Source organism: Scyliorhinus torazame, chromosome 11, assembly GCF_047496885.1.
Source record: "Scyliorhinus torazame isolate Kashiwa2021f chromosome 11, sScyTor2.1, whole genome shotgun sequence".
Classification (NCBI taxonomy): domain Eukaryota; kingdom Metazoa; phylum Chordata; class Chondrichthyes; order Carcharhiniformes; family Scyliorhinidae; genus Scyliorhinus; species Scyliorhinus torazame.
In genome coordinates this window covers 230,532,354-230,552,174 of record NC_092717.1, presented here as the reverse complement: position 1 = coordinate 230,552,174, position 19,821 = coordinate 230,532,354, and the positions used below count along the sequence as shown (strand labels likewise).

The following is a 19,821-nucleotide window of genomic DNA, read 5'->3' as shown; positions in this document are numbered from 1 at the left end:
TACCAAAATTCACTAGACTCTGGGGTGGTCCCGGCGGATTGGAAATTAGCAAACGTGACACCACTGTTTAAAAAAGGAGGTAGGCAGAAAGTGGGTAATTATAGGCCAGTGAGCTTAACTTCGGTAGTGGGGAAGATGCTGGAATCTATCATCAAGGAAGAAATAGCGAGGCATCTGGATGGAAATTGTCCCATTGGACAGATGCAGCATGGGTTCATAAAGGGCAGGTCGTGCCTAACTAATTTAGTGGAATTTTTTGAGGACATTAACAGTGCGGTAGATAACGGGGAGCCAATGGATGTGGTATATCTGGATTTCCAGAAAGCCTTTGACAAGGTGCCACACGAAAGGTTGTTGTATAAGATAAAGATGCATGGCATTAAGGGGAAAGTAGGAGCATGGATAGAGGATTGGTTAATTAATAGAAAGCAAAGAGTGGGGATTAATGGGTGTTTCTCTGGTTGGCAATCAGTAGCTAGTGGTGTCCCTCAGGGATCAGTGTTGGGCCCACAACTGTTCACAATTTACATTGATGATTTGGAGTTGGGGACCAAGGGCAATGTGTCCAAGTTTGCAGACGACACTAAGATAAGTGGTAAAGCAAAAAGTGCAGAGGATACTGGAAGTCTGCAGAGGGATTTGGACAGGCTAAGTGAATGGGCTAGGGTCTGGCAGATGGAATACAATGTTGACAAATGTGAGGTTATCCATTTTGGTAAGAATAACGGCAAAAGGGATTATTATTTAAATGATAAAAAATTAAAACATGCTGCTGTGCAGAGAGATCTGGGTGTGCTCGTGCATGAGTCGCAGAAAGTTGGTTTTCAGGTGCAACAGGTGATTAAGAAGGCAAATGGAATTTTGTCCTTCATTGCTAGAGGGATGGAGTTTAAGACTAGGGAGGTTATGCTGCAATTGTATAAGGTGTTAGTGAGGCCACACCTGGAGTATTGTGTTCAGTTTTGGTCTCCTTACTTGAGAAAGGACGTACTGGCACTGGAGGGTGTGCAGAGGAGATTCACTAGGTTAATCCCAGAGCTGAAGGGGTTGGATTACGAGGAGAGGTTGAGTAGACTGGGACTGTACTCGTTGGAATTTAGAAGGATGAGGGGGGATCTTATAGAAACATATAAGATTATGAAGGGAATAGATAGGATAGATGCGGGCAGGTTGTTTCCACTGGCGGGTGAAAGCAGAACTAGGGGGCATAGCCTCAAAATAAGGGGAAGTAGATTTAGGACTGAGTTTAGGAGGAACTTCTTCACCCAAAGGGTTGTGAATCTATGGAATTCCTTGCCCAGTGAAGCAGTAGAGGCTCCTTCATTAAATGTTTTTAAGATAAAGATAGATCGTTTTTTGAAGAATAAAGGGATTAAGGGTTATGGTGTTCGGGCCGGAAAGTGGAGCTGAGTCCACAAAAGATCAGCCATGATCTCATTGAATGGCGGAGCAGGCTCGAGGGGCCAGATGGCCTACTCCTGCTCCTAGTTCTTATGTTCTTATGTTCTTATGTACACAAGCCCGGTGGTGGTGGCGGCTCTGAGAGTTTGGGAGCAGTGGTGGAAGCATATGGGAGTGGAGGGAGTGTCGGTGTGGGCTCCAACTTGTGGTAATCACCGGTTTGTCCCAGGGAGGCTAGATGGGGGGGTTTCGGAGGTAGCAGAGAGCAGGGATTGAGAGGCTGGGGGATCTATTTATTGATCGGAGCTTTCCATGTTTAGAGGATTTGGAGGAGGAGTTTGAATTTCCGGAAGGGAATGGGTTTCGATAAATGCAGATAAGAGAATTTGCGCGAAGGCAGATTGCAACCTTTCAGCTTCTACTGCCACAGGGGATACAGGAGAAGGTAGTTTCTAAAACTGGTGTGGGGGAGCGGAAGGTTTCGGATATCTATAAAGAACACATGGTGTGGGAGGAAACTCAGATAGGTGATCTGAAGCATAAATGGGAAGATGAGCTGGGAGGGGAGGTAGAGGCGGGTCTGTGGGAGGATGCTCTGAGCAGAGTCTACATGTGCCAGGCTCAGTCTGATACACTTCAAGGTGGTTTACCGGGCACACATGACGGTGGCCCGGATGAGCACGTTTTTTGAGATAGAGGACAAGTGAAATGAAATGAAATGAAAATGAAAAATGAAAATGAAAATCGTGTGTGAGGTGTGCGGGAGGGCAAGCAAACCATGTCCATATATTTTGGGGGGCATGCCCGAAGCTTAGGGGATACGGGCAGGGATTTGCGGATGTCATGTCCATGGTACTAAAACAAGGGTGACGCCGAGTCCAGAGGTGGCGATTTTCGGAGTGTCGGAAGATCCGCGAGTCCATAGGGTGAGAGAGGCTGACGTTTTGGCCTTTGCCTCCTTGGTAGCCCGGAGATGGATTTTATTAGCGTGGAGGGACTCGAAACCCCCAAAATCAGGGGTTTGGGTTAGTGACTTGGCTGGGTTTCTCAGACTTGAGAAAATGAAGTTGGCCCTGAGAGGATCAATGTTAGGGTTCGTCCGGAGGTGGCAGCCATTTATCGACTTCTTCGGAGAAAACTAAACTGGCAGCAGAGTCAATAAGAGAGGGTGGGTAGGGGGGAATTATGCTATTTTGTGTTTAGAGTAGGCAGAAACAATGGTAAATGGAGGGATGTGTTACGCACTGAACTATGTGCATTTGTATTTGTATTGTTTATTGTTATAAAACCATAAATGCCTTAATAAAATGTTTTTTTTTAAATAAGGAAATGGAGGCCACCTCAAATACCAACAGATGACGAATGGGTGGTAGTTCAGGCTGAATATCATAATGGAATTTTACAAGTGGCTCAGGAAATTCCAATGACAGGTCATTTAGATATGCGGAAAATGCAGGCTAAAATATTAAAACGTTTTTATTGGCCAGGATTGCATAAAGACAATGGGACGGAATTCTCCGTAGACCGACACCAAAATCGGGAACGGCGATCAGGCAAAGAATGGCTTCCGACGGCGGAATTGGGTCAGGCGCCAGTTTCATGCCGGTTCGTGATGCTCCGCCCCCTCTAAATCGGCATCATCGGGACGCATGCTGCGTGCAGTCGCAATGTTGTTGACACATCATCAGCCGGCCCATCCATGATGCTCCGCCTCCGATGGGCCTAGTTCCTGACGGTGCAGGCCACGTGTGGTCCCAGCGATCGTGAGCCTGGCATGACGGCATGCAGGCAGTGTCCACACTCGGTCGGGATCGGTGCCGCTGGCTGCTAGGGCTGGGGGGAGTGGTGGGGGTGGCCAGGGGATGGGCTGTGGGGTCGGGGTGGGCGGATGCGCGATCCAGCACGGCCGGTGCCATGTTTTCTGGTGCGACCGGTGGGAGTGTAGGCGTGCGCAGCTGCAGCCTGTCAGCCCTGCTCATGTGCAGCCCGGGACCCGGCGATTCTCCAGCCCTTTTCCGCATGATCCACGGGTGTTTCACATGGGGCCAGTGTTAGCTCCTCATCGGTAGAGGAATCGGTGAGGGTTTCACGCCGTTTTTCCCATTGTGAAACACCACAGATCCTCCGTTGCCACTGGCACTTAGCCTCAGGAACAGAGAATTCTGCTCATGGTTAAATACTGTCAGACATGTCATACATAACAGGTAGTTGGGAATCCCCAACCATCAATTGGACCTTCACGCTTAATTCCGATACCCAGATTTTGAAGAACTGTTTAGCAGAGACTTAATAGATTGTGTAGGACCACTACCAAAAACCAGAAGAGGAATCAGCATCTTTTAACAATTATGGATGTTTCAACAAGATTTCCTGAGGGAATGCCTTTGGGGAAAATTATGGCAAAAGTGGACAAATTAGTTCAATCTTTTACAAGATATGAATTACCTAAGGAAATACAATCAGATCAAAGCTCAAATTTTATGTCACAAATATGTCACAAAGTGATCACTCACATCACATCTCAGCAGTCCTCCTTGTTTGGGGTTTGAGAGCCAGGCTAATGATCTATCCACATAAATCAGATTTTTGTTTATTTATGAATAACCCAGGGAGTGATCTGGATGTAAAGTGGAAGAGATTTATCACCTCATGTTAATAGGTAAGGAAGATAATAAAGAAGAATCTCATTTCTGTTTGTCAGACTTCCGCTGACCACATGTTTCTTGCTGTGGATTCCTAACTGCATTTGTAATGAATAGAAGGGTATTAACTACTGTACTGTAATTGATTATTGAAAAGGTCATTCAGTAGCTTGGCAGCCTGACTTATTTTGTAGTGTTTCATTGCAAGACTTCAAAGTTTTAAATGTTTAAACATTCTGGAATTCAAAATTTCTAAAACTCTCTCGCAAATTCTTTTTAATAGTGACTGTTGAGATTGAGGAAAAGGTATCTTAATGGATAATGCCTACCAGTAAATAATGACATGTTCTTTTACAGAGTGCAAGTTCCACTGCACCAACGACAGATGTTTAAAATATGGAAATTTGATTTGCAACCAACTAAACGATTGTGGAGATAACAGTGATGAAGAAAACTGCCCGCTAGTAACTGAGCATCCACCCCCAACAATCTTTAATTGTAAGTGTTGAACTTAGCTCCTATTCATTACTGCATTGGACAGTTGGAAAAATAATAATGTTTTTAAGGTTAATTATGTCATTTTGTTTGAAAATGAGATTGCAGCATGAAGTATTAATAGATGTTCTTGCTATGGAGGGAATGCAGCGAAGGTTTACCAGGCTGATTCCTAGGATGGCGGGATTGTCATATGAGGAGAGACTAAATTGGTTAGGATTATATTCATTGGAGTTTAGAAGAGTGAGAGGGGATCTCATAAAAACTTATAAAATTCCAACAGGGATGAAAAGGTAGATTTAGAAAGAATATTCCCGATGGTGGGGGAGTCCAGAACTAGGGGTCATAGTTTGAGGATAAGGGGTAAAACTTTTAGGTGAGGAGAAATTTCTTCAGTGGTGACTCTGTGGAATTCACTACCACAGAATGTTTAATTTCAAGATGGAATTAGATATAGCTATTGGAGTTAAAGGGATCAAGGGATATGGGGGAAGGCGGGTTCATTTTTTAAAAAATTGTTCCTGTGACGTGGGTATCACAGGCTGTGCCAGCATTTATTGCCCATCCCTAATTGCCTTTGAAGGAGAGTTAAGAATCAACCACATTACTGTGGGTCTGGATAAAGGATATTAGTGATGGGTTTTTACGACCATCAACAATGGTTTCATGGTCATCATTAGACTTTTGATTCCAGATTTTTATTGAATTCAAATTTCATCACCTGCAGTGGCATGATTTGAACTCTGGGTCTCTGGTTTACTAGTCCAGTGACAATACCATTACGCCACCATCTCCCCTCGTACTTGAAGATCAACCATGAGCATATTATGGCGGAGCACCAATTGGCCTCCTCTTGCTTCTAATTTCTACCTATGTTTTGATGTATTATTTGAGGCTTTTAGAATTTTGTTTTGAGACCTGTGTATTTACAGCATTAACAGATATTATACCATACTGATGCTTTGAACTAGGTGAAATGTTTTTGAAATGCTGGTGATAGCAGTTAAAGTTGAATTCCTAATAGGGCAGACATTTAGCACTGGTCTTGACATAGTGGCAAGTGGCATTTGTTGCAGATTGAAACATGGGCGCGATTATCTGGCCATGTTGCGCTCGAGTGAGAGCACAATGTGGTTGGAGAATCCCAGGAAAGCCCCCTCATGGGCTTTGCGGCAGTCTCCGCGCCTCGCGGGATTCACTCACTAAACGTCGCTCCCGGAAGTAGGTCTTAAACCCATTCTCCCCATTGTTCTTTGCCTTGTCTATAGAGCCACTGGCAGTGACACTTACGGCATCAAGGGATTGGCAGGGTTTGGTGCAGGGGGGTGGAGCATTGGGTCTCGTTGTACGCGGACGATCTAGTGCTCTATATATCAAACCCTTTGGAAGTTATTGGGGAGATCATGAACATGTTGGAGGAATTTGGACAGTTCTCAGGATACCAATTGAATATGGGGAAGAGTGAGGTTTTTCCCATTCAAGCGAGGGGGCAGAAGAGGCTGGGGGAGTTGCCATTTAGAGCAGTGGGGGCGAGCCTTTGGTATTTGGGCATTCAGGTGGTGCGGGGGTGGGAGCAGCTGCACAAATAGAATCTGGCTCGGTTGGTGGAACAGATGAAGGGTGATTTTAGAATACGGGATGTGCTCCCGCGGTCGCTAGCGGGACAGTGGCAATCGGTGAAAATGGCGGTTCTCCCAAGGTTCTTGTTTGTGTTCCAGAATCTCCCGATCTTCCTTTCAAAGGCTTTTTTTTAGGAGGGTGAATGCACTGATTTTGGGGTTTGTTTGGGCGGTTAAAGCCCCGCGGGGGAAGAAGGTGCTGCTGGAATGGGGTCGGGAGGGGGGGGGGGAGGGCGCGGCTTAGCTCTTCCAAAATTGTTCAATTACTATTGGGCGGTGAATATAGCCATGGTTAGGAAGTGGGTAGTGGGGGAGGGATCGGTATGGGTGCAGATGGAGGCAGCCTCTTGTAAAGACTCGAGTTTGGGGCACTATTGACGGCGTCTTTACCATTCTCAGTGGCCAGGTACTCCACAAGCCCGGAAGTAGTGGCAGCCCTGCGGGTGTGGGGACAGTGCGGCAGCACCTGAGGCTGGGAGGAGCCTTGGATTGGGCAACTATCTGCGGGAATCATAGGTTTGCTCCGGGGGGGGCTGGATGGGGGGTTTTGAGGGTGGCAAAGGGTGGGGATTGAGCAGTTTGGGGATCTATTCATTGGGGGCAACTTCTCGAGCTTGGAGGGGCTGGTGGAGAAATTTGAGTTGCCCATTGGGAATGGGTTCAGGTATTTACAGGTGACGGATTTTGCCAGTAAGCAGGTACCATCCATTCCCCACCTGCCGCTCCAGGGGCTACAGGCCAAGGTGGTGTCAAAAACAGGGTTAGGGAAAGGTAAAGTGTCGGAAATTTATAAGGAGTTGATGGATTGGGAGGTAGCCCCGATAGGGGTAGTGAAGCACAAGTGGGAGGAAGAGTTGGGGAGGGAGGTGGAGGCTGGGCTGTGGGAGGAGGCCTTGAGGAGGGTGAACGCATCCTCTTTGTGTGCTAGGCTTAGACTTATTCAGTTCAAGGTGGTTCACAGGGCACATATGACTGTGGCGAGGATGAACAGTTTTTTGAGGGAATGGAGGATAGGTGTGGGTGGTGCACGGGGGGACCCACAATCGTGTCCACATATTTTGGCCCTGTCCGAGGCTTGGGGGATTCTGGAAGGGGTTGATGTTATGCCGGAGGTCTTGAAGGTGAAGGTGGTCCCAAGTCCAGAAGTGATGATCTTTGGAGTGTCAGAAGACCTGGGAGTCCAGGGGGCGAGAGAGGCCAAAGTATTGGCCTTTGTCTCCCTGGTAGCCCAGGGCCACCGAAACCGGGGGTTTGGGTGAGCGACCTGGCAGAGTTCCTCAGGCTGGAGAAGATAAAGTTTGCATTGAGAGGGTCTGTGGAGGGGTTTGCCCAGAGATGGCAGCCGTTCATCGACTTCTTTGAGAATAGTTAAGATGTCAGCAGTAAAGGGGGGGGTTAAAAAAGGAGGTAGGAGAGTTGGGGAGCGGGGGGGCGGGATGGTGGGGTGTTAGGTATTTAGTTGCTTTGATTATTTGCAGCCCTGTTTGCTTGTTTTGTTTTATGGTTGTGTTCGATGTGTACATATATAAATGCCTCAATAAAATAAAACTCAAGCAGACATGGGCAGAATGTGCAGACTCCGCACAGACCGTGACCCAAGCCGGAATCGAACCTGGCACCCTGGTGCTGAGAAGAAACAGTGCTAGCCATTGTGCTACTGTGCTGCCCGATGGGGTGGGACATTGGGGGCCGGAGTATGGAGTGAAGCTCTGCAAGGGTGAATCCATCCCCGTCATATCCAGCACGGTAGCATTGTGGATAGCACAATTGCTTCACAGCTTCAGGGTCCCAGGTTCGATTCCAGCTTGGGCCACTGTCTGTGCGGAGTCTGCACATCCTCCCCGTGTGTGCGTGGGTTTCCTCCGGGTGCTCCGGTTTCCTCCCACAAAGATATGCAGGTTAGGTGGATTGGCCATGATAAATTGCCCTTAGTGTCCAAAATTGCCCTTAGTGTTGGCTGGGGTTACTGGGTTGTGGGGATAGGGTGGAGGTGTTGACCTTGGGTGGGGTGCTCTTTCCAACAGCCGGTGCAAACTTGATGGGCCGAATGACCTCCTTCTGCACTGTAAATCCTATGATAATCTATGATGATATGCGAGACTGGGCCTTATACAATTTAAGGTGGTGCACAGGGCCCACATGACAGTGTCCAGCATGAGTTGGTTCTTTCCAGGGGTGGAGGATAGGTGTGGGCGGTGTGCGGGGAGTCCGGCGACTCATGTGCATATGCTTTGGGCGTGTCTGAGGTTGAGAGGGTCTTGGAAGGGATTTTCAAAAGTATTGTCAAAAATGTCTGGGGTAGAGGTAGCTCCGGGTCCGGAGTTGGGGATATTTGGAATGTCCGAAGGTCCGGGAGTGCATGTGAGGAGAGAGGCCGACTGTTGACCTCTGCCTCTCTGATATCCCGGAGGTGGATTTTGTTGTGTAGGCGGGATTCGGAACCGTCAAAGGCAGGGGTGTGGGTGAACGATTTGGTAGAGTTCCTGCATTTGGATAAGATCAAGTTCGCCATTCGAGGTTTGGAGGGATTCACCTCGAGGTGGAAGCTGTTCATCAACTTCTTTAAGGAGTATTGAGGTGTCTGGCAGGGGTTGCGGGTTCCATCTTATTTTTTTGTCTGGGTGGGTGTTGAAAAATTGGCAACTAAACTATCTAAGTGTATTGGAATGGCAGTGGGGTGAGTGGCTGGGTGCTTATTGGGGTGGTGGAGGGAGGGAGGGGGTTGTTTCCTGTTGCCGTGGTTGGCTTTTGTATTTCTTGGTTATGTATATATTGAAAATGCCTTCAATAAAATGTTTTTAAAAGTTTTGACTCCATATGACTCTCCTTCAGAGCTCTGTTTTTCTCAACAGATGCTGCCAGACCTGCAGAGCCTTTCCAGAATGTTCTGTTTTAATTCAAATCTTCAGAACTTCTTATCAAATGACTGGCCTCAGCCTTCCTGAAGCATTGTCGCAATGATAATGATAATGCAATCCACTTAGATGGTTTAGTTGCCGAAACGTATCTAAATATTATGGATTCAGTTAAGTAGGATGAGTGGGTATACTCCATAACAGGAAAGAAGATCCTGATTCAGTTTGAGTTCTCATCTGCTACAATTATTCTGGCACCTCTATAGTGGCACGAAGTGTTTTGTAAGTGAGTCATTATGAAAGTGGTTGTATAATTGGGACACTAGACTATATGCTAAAACCAAACATTGTGTGACCTTGCCATGAGACATGTTCATACTGGTTTAAATTTGCACTGGCTTCAGTTGGAAGTGCAACCCCAAAACAGTGACTATTTTCTGTTTATGCTAAACATCCAACATACAATAAAATGGCAAATTAACAAATTTTGTCAATAATGCTAAGTAATAAAATTTTCTACAGCAATGGTCCCTCTAACCTGCGTGGCCTTGCTGCAAGCCAAGTGCTTCTGTGCAAGTCACACACAGGTCAGCTTTACACTACATTTATGTGCATTTAAAGGGGCCATGCACTTAAACAATTTGCTTGTGTACTCTAAAAATAAAAATCCAGGGCATGTTGTTTCACAGCATGATTTATTTTAAAACTAGATGTGGAAACTAGATCTTGCTGTTTATACCGATTGGCTATTATATCTTTCAATACAGCGGTTACAGTACTTCTTCATTTTCAGTAAAGTGCTTCAGACATCCTGAGGTTATTAGAGAAAAGAGAATCAGACTTGCATTTATATAGTTCATTTCCAGACTAATGTGCCATCAATAACGACAGAGGACGAGTTGAGAGTGAAACTGTGGCTTTAATTAGCTTAAAGATACCTGCTGGCAGCCGGCCCCAGACTGAAGGCAGGGCCGGAGGTTGGCCACCTTTATACCCGAGCCCGAGGGGAGGAGCCACAGGCGGAGCCAGCAGGAGCAAGCTCAGGCATGTTACATACAGCAGGTATAATACAATACAGTGGTTTACCACATTCACCCCTTGTCAAAAAAAGGAGTCCAGTGGGGGGTGAAGTGGACGGGTTGAATTATATATCGAGTCTGTCGGGGGCTTTGACTTTCCGCTGTGACCGCCGCAGTCCTGGCTGTGGTGTGGATACTGGTGTTGGATGATGTATTGAGGACTGCATGTCTAGGAGCGAGTCGTCTTCTGCGTCACCAAGTAGATGAGTGCCTGGCGACGGACCCTGAGGCTCTGGCGTGCCATGCACTGGGAATAGCGGAGTATGCCGTGGCCCTGGTGCACCATGGGTAGCAATGGAGGGAGAAGGTGTTGCACGCGGCAGTTCCATACAACCGTAGGATGCATCAGTTCACAGACTCCCAAGATGTCTGTTTTTTCTGGGGCTTTGTGGAGTCCATGAATCAAGTGGGCATTAGCTGCAGACTTCTCCTCCTTCTCAATTATTTGAAAACCTTTTGTTGCAGCTTTATTTGCACTTCAGTCCCACGATCCCGATTCACGGGTACGTGGTGGGGAGAATGGCATGGAAGGAGGATGACCTCTTCCTGTTCCGGGGCCTGGCAAACTCATCATCAGCAGGCATTGAACGATTTAGGGGGTCATCCGGCACAAATATCTGCCGCTGTACCATGGCTACATTTAAGACTGGTGTCCCTCGAGAGGGAGCCTGTGGTGTTCATCAGCAAGATGAAGGCTTTCCATGTCCAGTGGGCACCACGGGGACTGGGTGGTTTATTGGCTTCTTTAATCACATCTTAATGTGATGTTTTATCTTTCCTTTGTGATTTGTTTTTTGTTTGATGTAGTATTCCTTTAAGGGGCTGCTCTTTTAATGTGCCCTCCAGTTTGTTCAATTCAATTTATTTGGGTCAATCCAAAAGATTACACTTCCTTAACCTTTCTACCCTGTTGTTATGTCTTGATGGCACATCAGACTTGACCTGCACATCTTTGGTTTGTGGGAGGAAACCAGAGCACCCGGAGGAAACTCATGGTCATCACAGACAACAGGATGTAGCAAACAGCAGGCAATTAAATTGATGTGCCATCAATAACGACAGAGGACGAGTTGAGAGTGAAACTGTGGCTTTAATTAGATTAAAGATACGTGCCGGCAGCCGGCCCCAGACTGAAGGCAGGGCCGGCGGTTGGCCACCTTTATACCCGAGCCCGAGAGGAGGAGCCAGCAGGGGCAAGCCCAGGCATGTTACATACAGCAGGTATAATACAATACAGTGGTTTACCACACAGACCTCAAGAGGCCCCAAAACATATTACAGCTAATGAATGACTTCTGAAATGCAGCCACTGTTGTAATGTAGGAAACGTGGCAGTCAATTTTGCGTGCAGCAAACTCCCACAAGCAGCAGTGTGACAGTGATCAGATAATCTGTTTTTGTGGTGTTGCTGGAAGGATAAATATTGTCAAGGACACTGGGGATAATTTCCCTATTGTTCTTTGAAAAAGTGACATAGGTTCTTTTCCATCCACCCGAGCAGGCTTACGTCCGACAGCGCACTGCTCCCTCAGTACTTCGCTGGAGGTCAGCCTTGATTTTTGTACTCAAGCTTCAGGAGCGGGGCTTGAACCTTGAACTTTCTGACTCAGAGATGAGAGTGCTACCAACTGAACCATAGTTATATAAATACAAGTTATTTCTTCTTTTACCCTCATATTAAAGAATGTAGTTAACATTTTTTCAGTTGCTTATTCCCCTTTCAACACAGGGATAGAGTTGTTTTTTAAAACTGAAAGAGCTAGCTGAATAAATTCAGTTGGATTCTGCTTTCATATGCAGCAGCTTTAGTGGAGGTGAAATTTATCAAGTTCATTAAATATTTAGTAGTCTAGTGCAGATGTTAATTAAATGGATGATGCTATTTTAAGAGCTTTAACATTGATAGTAATTTTCAGAGTGGGATTACTGACTTGCACACCGAAAGCTTGTGAATTCTAATAGTGTTTGTCATCATCCTGGCTGAACAAGGCAGATGGATCATGAATACTGTCTAGACAGACTGTGCCCAGTGAAGATGTAGTCTCTCAGAGCATAAACTACGATTTTGGCTTAGGTAATAGAGAAAGTAAGGGCATTTTCTCTTATAATCAAATACCAATCAATGCAGATATTAGTTTGCAGTCTTGAAAACATCCTCTGTTTCTGTAACAAGTCAATAATTATCACAGTTTGAAATTCTGCATTATTTAGCTCTGGGGAAAGATGTGTGATAACATTATTGACGTTAACTGATTTGTGTAGTCTACAGATTGATCAATTTCTGTCTGGTGGCACTGCTGATCCTGGATGTTTAGGAACACAGCTACCTGCTTTCTATTAAATCCAAAATAATAATATAAGAACTAGGAGCTCCAGGAGTAGGCCATATGGCCCTTTGAGCCTGCTCCGCTATTCAATGAGATCATGGCTAATCTTTTGTGGACTCAGCTCCACTTTCCCGCCCGAACACCATAACCTTTATTCTTCAAAAAACTATCTATCTTTATCTTGAAAACATTTAACGAAGGGGCCTCAACTTCTTCATTGGGCAGGGAATTCCATAGATTCACAACCCTTTGGTGAAGAAGTTCCTCCTAAACTCAGTCCTAAATCTACTTCCCCTTATTTTGAGGCTAGACCCCCTAGTTCTGCTTTCACACGCCAATGGAAACAACTTCCCCGCATCTATCCTATCTATTCCTTTCATAATTTAATATGTTTCTATAAGATCCCCTCCCCCTCCCCCCCCCCCCCCCCCAACCCCCCCACCCCCCACATCCTTCTAAATTCCAACGAGTTCAGTCCCAGTCTACTTTGTCAACTTTGACAAAGGCTGATCTGGACTCGAAACGCTAGCTCTTTTCTCTCCCTACAGATGCTGCCAGACCTGCTGAGATTTTCCAGCATTTTCTCTTTGGTCCCAGTCCACTCAACCTCTCCTTGTAATCCAACCACCTCAACTCTGGGATTAACCTCTGCACTCCCTCCAGTGCCAGTACGTCCTTTCTCAGGTAAAGAGACCAAAACGGAACACAATACTCCAGGTGTGGCCTCACTAGCAGTTTATACAGTTGCAGCATTACCTCTCTAATCTTAAACTCCATCCCTCTACTAATGAAGGACAGAACTGCATTCGCCTTCTTAATCACCTGTTGCACCTGTAAACCAACTTTTTACGACTCATGCACTCGGACACCCAGGTCCTCTGCACAGCAGCATGTTTTAATATTTTGTCATTTAAGTAATAATCCCTTTTGCTGTTATTCCTACCAAAATGGATAACCTCACATTTGTATTCCATCTGCCAGACCCTAGCCCATTCACTTAAACTATCCAAATCCCTCTGCAGATTTTCAGTATCCTCTGCACTTTTTGCTTTACCACTCATCTTAGTGTCGTCTGCAAACCTGGACACAATGCACTTGGTCCCCAACTGCAAATCATCTATGTAAATTGTGAACAATTGTGGGCCCAGCACTGATCCCTGAGGGACACCATTAGCTACTGATTGCCAACCAGAGAAACACCTATTAATCCCCACTCTTTGCTTTCTATTAATTAACCAATCCTCTATCTATGCTACTACTTTACCCTTAACGCCATGCATCATTATCTTATGCAGCAACCTTTTGTGTGGCACCTTGTCAAAAGCTTTCTGGAAATCCAGATATACCACGTCCATTGGCTCCCCATTGTCTACCGCACTGGTAATGTCCTCAAGTAATTCCACTAAATTAATTAGGCACGACCTGCCCTTTATGAACCCATGCTGCGTCTGTCCAATGGGACAATTTCCATCCAGATGCCTCGCTATTTCTTCCTTGATGATAGATTCCAGCATCTTCCCTACTACTGAAGTTAAGCCATCTGGCCTATAATTACCCACTTTCTGCCTACCTCCTTTTTTAAACAGTGGTGTCATGTTTGCTAATTTCCAATCCGCTAGGACCACCCCAGAGTCTAGTAAATTTTGGTAAATTATCACGAGTGCATTTGCAATTTCCCTAGCCATCGCTTTTAGTACCCTGGGATGCATTCCATCAGGGCCAGGAGACTTGTCTATCTTTAGCCCCATTTGCTTGCCCATTACTTCCTTCTTAGTGATAACAATCGTCTCAAGGTCCTCACCTGTCGTAGCCTCATTTCCATCAGTCACTGGCATGTTATTTGTGCCTTCCATTGTGAAGACCGACCCCAAAAAACCTGTTCAGTTCCTCAGCCATTTCCTCATCTCCCATTATTAAATCTCCCTTTTCATCCTCTAAAGGACCAATATTTACCTTAGCCACTCTTTTTTGTTTATATATTTGTAGAAACTTTTACTATCCGTTTTTATATTCTGAGCAAGTTTATTGTCCTGTTCTATCTTACTCTTCTTTATATCTTTTTTAGTAGCTTTCTGTTGCCCCCTAAAGATTTCCTAATCCTCTAGTCTCCCTCTAATCTTTGCCACTTTGTATGCTTTTTCCTCCAATTTGATACTCTCCCTTATTCCCTTAGATATCCACGGTCGATTTTCTATCTTTCTACCGCCCTTCCTTTTTGTTGGTATAAACGTTTGCTGAGCACTGTGAAAAATCGCTTGGCAGGTTCTCCACTGTTCATCAACTGTTTCACCATAAAGTCTTTGCTCCCAGTCTACCTTAGCCAGTGTTTGATTTTACCTTCTCACCCTCCATCTGTATTTTAAATTCCACCATATTGTGATCGCTCCTTCCGAGAGGATCCCTAACCATGAGATCATTAATCGATCCTGTCTCATTACACAGGACCAGATCCGGGATCGCTTCTTCCCTCGTAGGTTCCATTACATACTGTTCTAGGAAACTATCGTGGATACATTCTATAAACTCCTCCTCAAGGCTGCCTTGACTGACCTGGTTAAACCAATCGACATGTAGATTAAAATCCCCCATGATAACTGCTGTACCATTTCTACATGCATCAGTTATTTCTTTGTTTATTGCCTGCCCCACCATAATGTTACTATTTGGTGGCCTCTAGACTACTCCCATCAGTGACATTTTCGCCTTACTAGTCCTTATTTCCATCCAAATGGATTCAACCTTATCCTCCAAAGCACCGATGTCATCCCTCATTACTGCCCAGATGTCATCCTTAAATAACAGAGCTACACCTCCTCCCTTACCATCCACTCTGTCCTTCCGAATAGTTTGACACCCATAGATATTTATCTCCCAGTCATGACCATTCTGTAACCATGTAATGACCACCAAATCATAGTCATTCACGATGACTTGCGGCATCAACTCATTTACCTTATTCCGAATATTACAAGCATTCAGGTAAAGTACCCTTATGTTGGCTTTTATACCTCCGTTTTGAATCTTAATATAATCTTTATTAGTGTCACAAGTAGGCTTACATTAACACTGCAATGAAGCTACTGTGAAAATCCCCTAGTTGCCACACTCCGGCGCCTGTTCGGGTACACTGAAGTTGAATTCAGAATGCCCAATTCACCTAACAAGCACGTCTTTTGGGACTTGTGGGAGGAAATCGGAGTGCCCGGAGGAAACCCACGCAGAAATGGAGGTACGTGCAGACTCCGCACAGACAGTGACCCAAGCCCGGGAATCGAACCTGGGGCCCTGACGCTGTGAAGCAACAGTGCTAATCACTGTGCTACCGTGCCGCCCAAAAATTAAAGAGTCGATTTTTAACCCTGGCTGTTTAAAATAGATGCACATTTCTCCCTTTATTCTTAAATGCTGTTGCCCATTGCAGGGAGGTGGAAACCTCACTAACATTTAAATGTTGGGCTGTTATGATGCAATTACGATCCAGTGTGATGTTAACTGCTGACTGTGGCTCACACAGTTCTGGACCTATCAGTGAAACATGGTGGCAGCAGGTGAGGATCCAGAAGAGGTCCAGAACAGGAGGATTTGCGTTCCTTATGACCCGACAGCAATAAGAATGTATTTTTGGACCTTAAGCCTTTTGCTACCAAGTTTCACCTCTTTGATGCGGCATGTTTTTTTTTAAATTTAGGGTACCCAATTTATTTTTTCTAATTAAGGGGCAATTTAGCGTGGCCAATCCACCTACCCTGCACATCTTTTGGGGGCGAAACCCACGCAAACACGGGGAGAATGTGCAAACTCCACACGGACAGTGAACCAAAGCCGGGATCGAACCTGGGGCCTCGGCGCCGTGAGGCAGTAGGGATAACCCACTGCGCCATCGTACTGCCCTGATGTGGCATGTTTATGTCCTTAGCGATTTCCATGATTGCTCAGCTGAAACAACAGCAATTTATACTTTTATGGTGCCTTTAAGATAATAAACAAAGATGCTTCACAGGAGCATTATGAAACAATATAGGACACTAAGCCCCATGAGGAGATATTAGGTCAGATGACAAAAAACGCGGTCAAAGCGGTAGGTTTTAGGAGTGAATTAAAGGAGGAAAGTGAAGTAAAGAGGCAGAGCGGTGTAGAGAGGTAGAGAGATGCAATGACAACAATCTCTCCCTCAATGTCAACAAAACAAAGGAGCTGGTCATCAACTTTCAGGAAGCGAAGTGTCGTACACCCCCCCCTGTCTGTATCAATGGTGTCAAGGTGGAGATAATTGACTGCTTCAAGTTCCTAGGCGTAAATATCACCAATATAGAATCATAGAAACCCTACAGTGCAGAAGGAGGCCATCCGGCCCATCGGGCCTACACTGACCTTCTTAATGAGTACCCTATCAAGGCCCATTCTCCCACTCTATTCCTGTAACCCCTTTTGGACCTATGGGCAATTTAGCATGACCAATCCACCTACCCTGCACGTCTTTGGACTGTGGGAGGAAACCGGAGGTAACCCACACAGACATGGGGAGAATGTACAAACTTCACACAGACAGTCAGCTGAGGCTGGAATTGATCCCGGGTCCCTGGCGCTGTGAGGCAGCAGCGCTAACCACTGTGCCACCGTGCCACCCTTAATCTGCCTAACAATTTGTCCTGGTCCACTGACTGGATCATAATTGCATCATAGCAGCCCAACATTCAAATATTAATGAAGTTTCCAGAGATTTATAGTGGTGTTACCAGGAGTCGGTATTGAGACCCTTGCTTTACCTGATATATAGTAATATACAGTTATGATCTAGATCTTGGTGTGCAAGGGACAATTTCAAAGTTTGCAGAGGACACAAAACCTGGAAGGATTGGAAACACTGAAGAGGAGAGTGTAGAAGTTCAAAAGAACATAGACAAGGTGGTGGAGAGGGCAGAGAGGTGGCAGATGAAGTTTAATGCGGAGAAGTATGAGCTGATGCATTTTGGGAAGAAGCACATAGAGAGACAATATAAAATAAGGGGTAAAATTCTTAAAAGGGTGCAGGAGCAGAGGAACCCGGGCATATATATGCATAGATCATTGAAGGTGTCAGGACAGGTGGAGAGAGCAGTTAATAAAGAATACAATGTCCTGGGATTTATTAATAGGGGCATAAAGTATGAGAGCAAAGAGGTTATGCTGAACTTATGCAAGAGACTAGTTGGACCTCAGCTGGAATATTGTGCACAGTTCTGGGTGCCACATTATAGGAAGGATGTGAACGTATTGGAGAGAGCGCAAAAGAGATTTACAAGAATGGTTGAGAAACTTTAATTATGAAGATAGATTGGCGAGGTTGGACTGTACTTCAAGGGGAAGAGCCAGTTAGTTTAACAAATTAAAAATTAAAATATTTATAAGAAAAGCACATCAGTTCAAGATGAAATTAATGGTTCCAACATTTTTTTGTTCTTCATGGGATGTGCGAGTTGCTGGAAAGGCCAGCATTTATTGCTCATCCCTAATTGCTCTTGAGAAGGTGGTAGTGAGCCTCCATTGTGAACAACTGAAGTCCATGTGGTGTTACACCTACTGTGTTGTCAGGGAGGGAGTACCAGGATTTTGACCCAGCGACAGTGAAGGAATAATGATGTAGTTCCAAGTCAGGATGTTATGTGGCTTGAAGTGGAACTTTCATGAGTGATGTTACTCTGCATCAATAGAATTCCGACAGAGCAGAAGCAAGCCATTCAGCCCATCACATCTGTACCAACCCTCTAAAAGAGCACCATGCCGCCCCTGTCCTTCTAGGTGGTAACGGTCGCAGGTTTGGAAGGTGATGTATAAGGAGGCTTGACAAGTGGCTGCAGTGCATTGTGTAGATGGTACACATTGGTGCCATTGTACTTCATTGGTGGAGAGCGCGAATGTTTAAATTGGTGGGTGGAATGCTGATTAAGTTGGCTGTTTTGTCTTGGATGGTGTTGAGTGTCTTAGGTGTTATTGGAGTTGCACGGATCCAGGCAAATGGAAAGCATTCCATCACATTCCTGATTTGTGTCTTGTAGTCAGTGGACAGGGGAGTCACGTTGTCCTGTTTGTTCCCTGTTTATTCCCTTATTTCCCCTTTCTTTTATTTTTGCCATTACACTTTTGATCCAGGAATGATTTATGGACATGTGTCTTTAAGGAAAGTGGCCTATGTCTTTGATTCAAGCAGAAGCCTGTGCTGGTTTGGACTGGAGTTGTGGACTGACTGGCACCAATGACAGAGATTGGCTGAGTTTCGTTTTGATTGATTTAGCTGACAGCTAATGGATTGGCCCAAAAGGCTGTGTCTGCCCAGTAACAAGGGCTGATTGGATCTGTTCCCACTGAAATGGTTCAGAGCCCTAAGGGGCTTTCCGCTTTGCTTTGGCAGATAAGGGAGAAAACCTCTCTTTTTCCCCCTCTGTTTTCTCCAGAAGTAACCAGCGAATTCTCACCAAAAGGCCACTCTGGGAACCAATTCCCTCTGCAGAAAAGGTTGATGCAAGCAGAAGCCAGAATCTGACAACTCTCCCTGCAGAACAGACTGATCTGAAGGCAGTGGTCTCACCTGGAAAAGCTGCGAATAAGATATTGTTAACTGCAAGAAAGATCATTACAGGATGTAAATCAGAGACTTTAACCCATACTCATACTGAAGCAAGGACTCTTATATTTTGACCGTAATCCTTATTATTCTTTATCCCTTTCCACCTCTCTGCGTTGACTGTGTTGTGTGTGGGTAGTGTGTGAGACAGTTAAAGGGGGAGTCTATTAGCTTGTCACTAAGCAGCTGCATTTACTGCGCATTCCATGCTTGTTCTAGTTATAAATAAACAGCAACTATGTTTAAACTTACAAACCTGCTGACTGTAATTATTAGACAGCCAAAGGTCAAAGATTTTGGGTATTTAAAAGAATAATTGTTTAATTCACTTGTGTTGTGACTCTGGGACGAGTAGGGCAGGAATTGACTTCGCATTTGCCAGGGTGTCGTAACATTGGCCATGGAATTCCCAGCCTCTGACCTGTTCTTGAAGCCACAGTATTTATATGTCAGGTCCAGTTCAGTTTCTGGTCAATGATAACCCTCAGGATATTAATGGTAGGGGATTCAGCGATTGTAATGCCATTGAATGTCAAGAGGCGATGGTTAGAACCTCTCTTGTTGGAGATGGTCACTGTCACTTCCAATTCAGGCAGCAGATATTCCACTCATCAGTAAGCTGGAGGTGTTCAACGCCGAAACAGGGGATTGACCCAGTACATTGAGCCAATGCGCTACTTTTTTTGTCTGAATAACATAGTCGGGGATAACAGATAGACGGCGACCCTCCTCATGGTTTGTGGTGCGGAGACTTACAGCATTATTAAAAGTTTAACTTTTTCCGACTCCCCTGACAGCCGCC

At 45.4% G+C, this 19,821-nt stretch overlaps 1 protein-coding gene across 2 annotated transcripts in view; it reads left to right on the top strand.

The window, feature by feature from the left end:
• ldlrad4a (low density lipoprotein receptor class A domain containing 4a) overlaps positions 1-19,821 on the top strand; it is a 629,055-nt gene that overhangs the window by 270,289 nt on the left and 338,945 nt on the right. For both annotated transcript variants that reach the window (XM_072468425.1, XM_072468426.1), the window contains one exon: positions 4,401-4,541. In XM_072468425.1, coding sequence (XP_072324526.1) covers positions 4,401-4,541 — 141 coding nt within the window. The remainder of the gene's footprint in view (positions 1-4,400; positions 4,542-19,821) is intronic.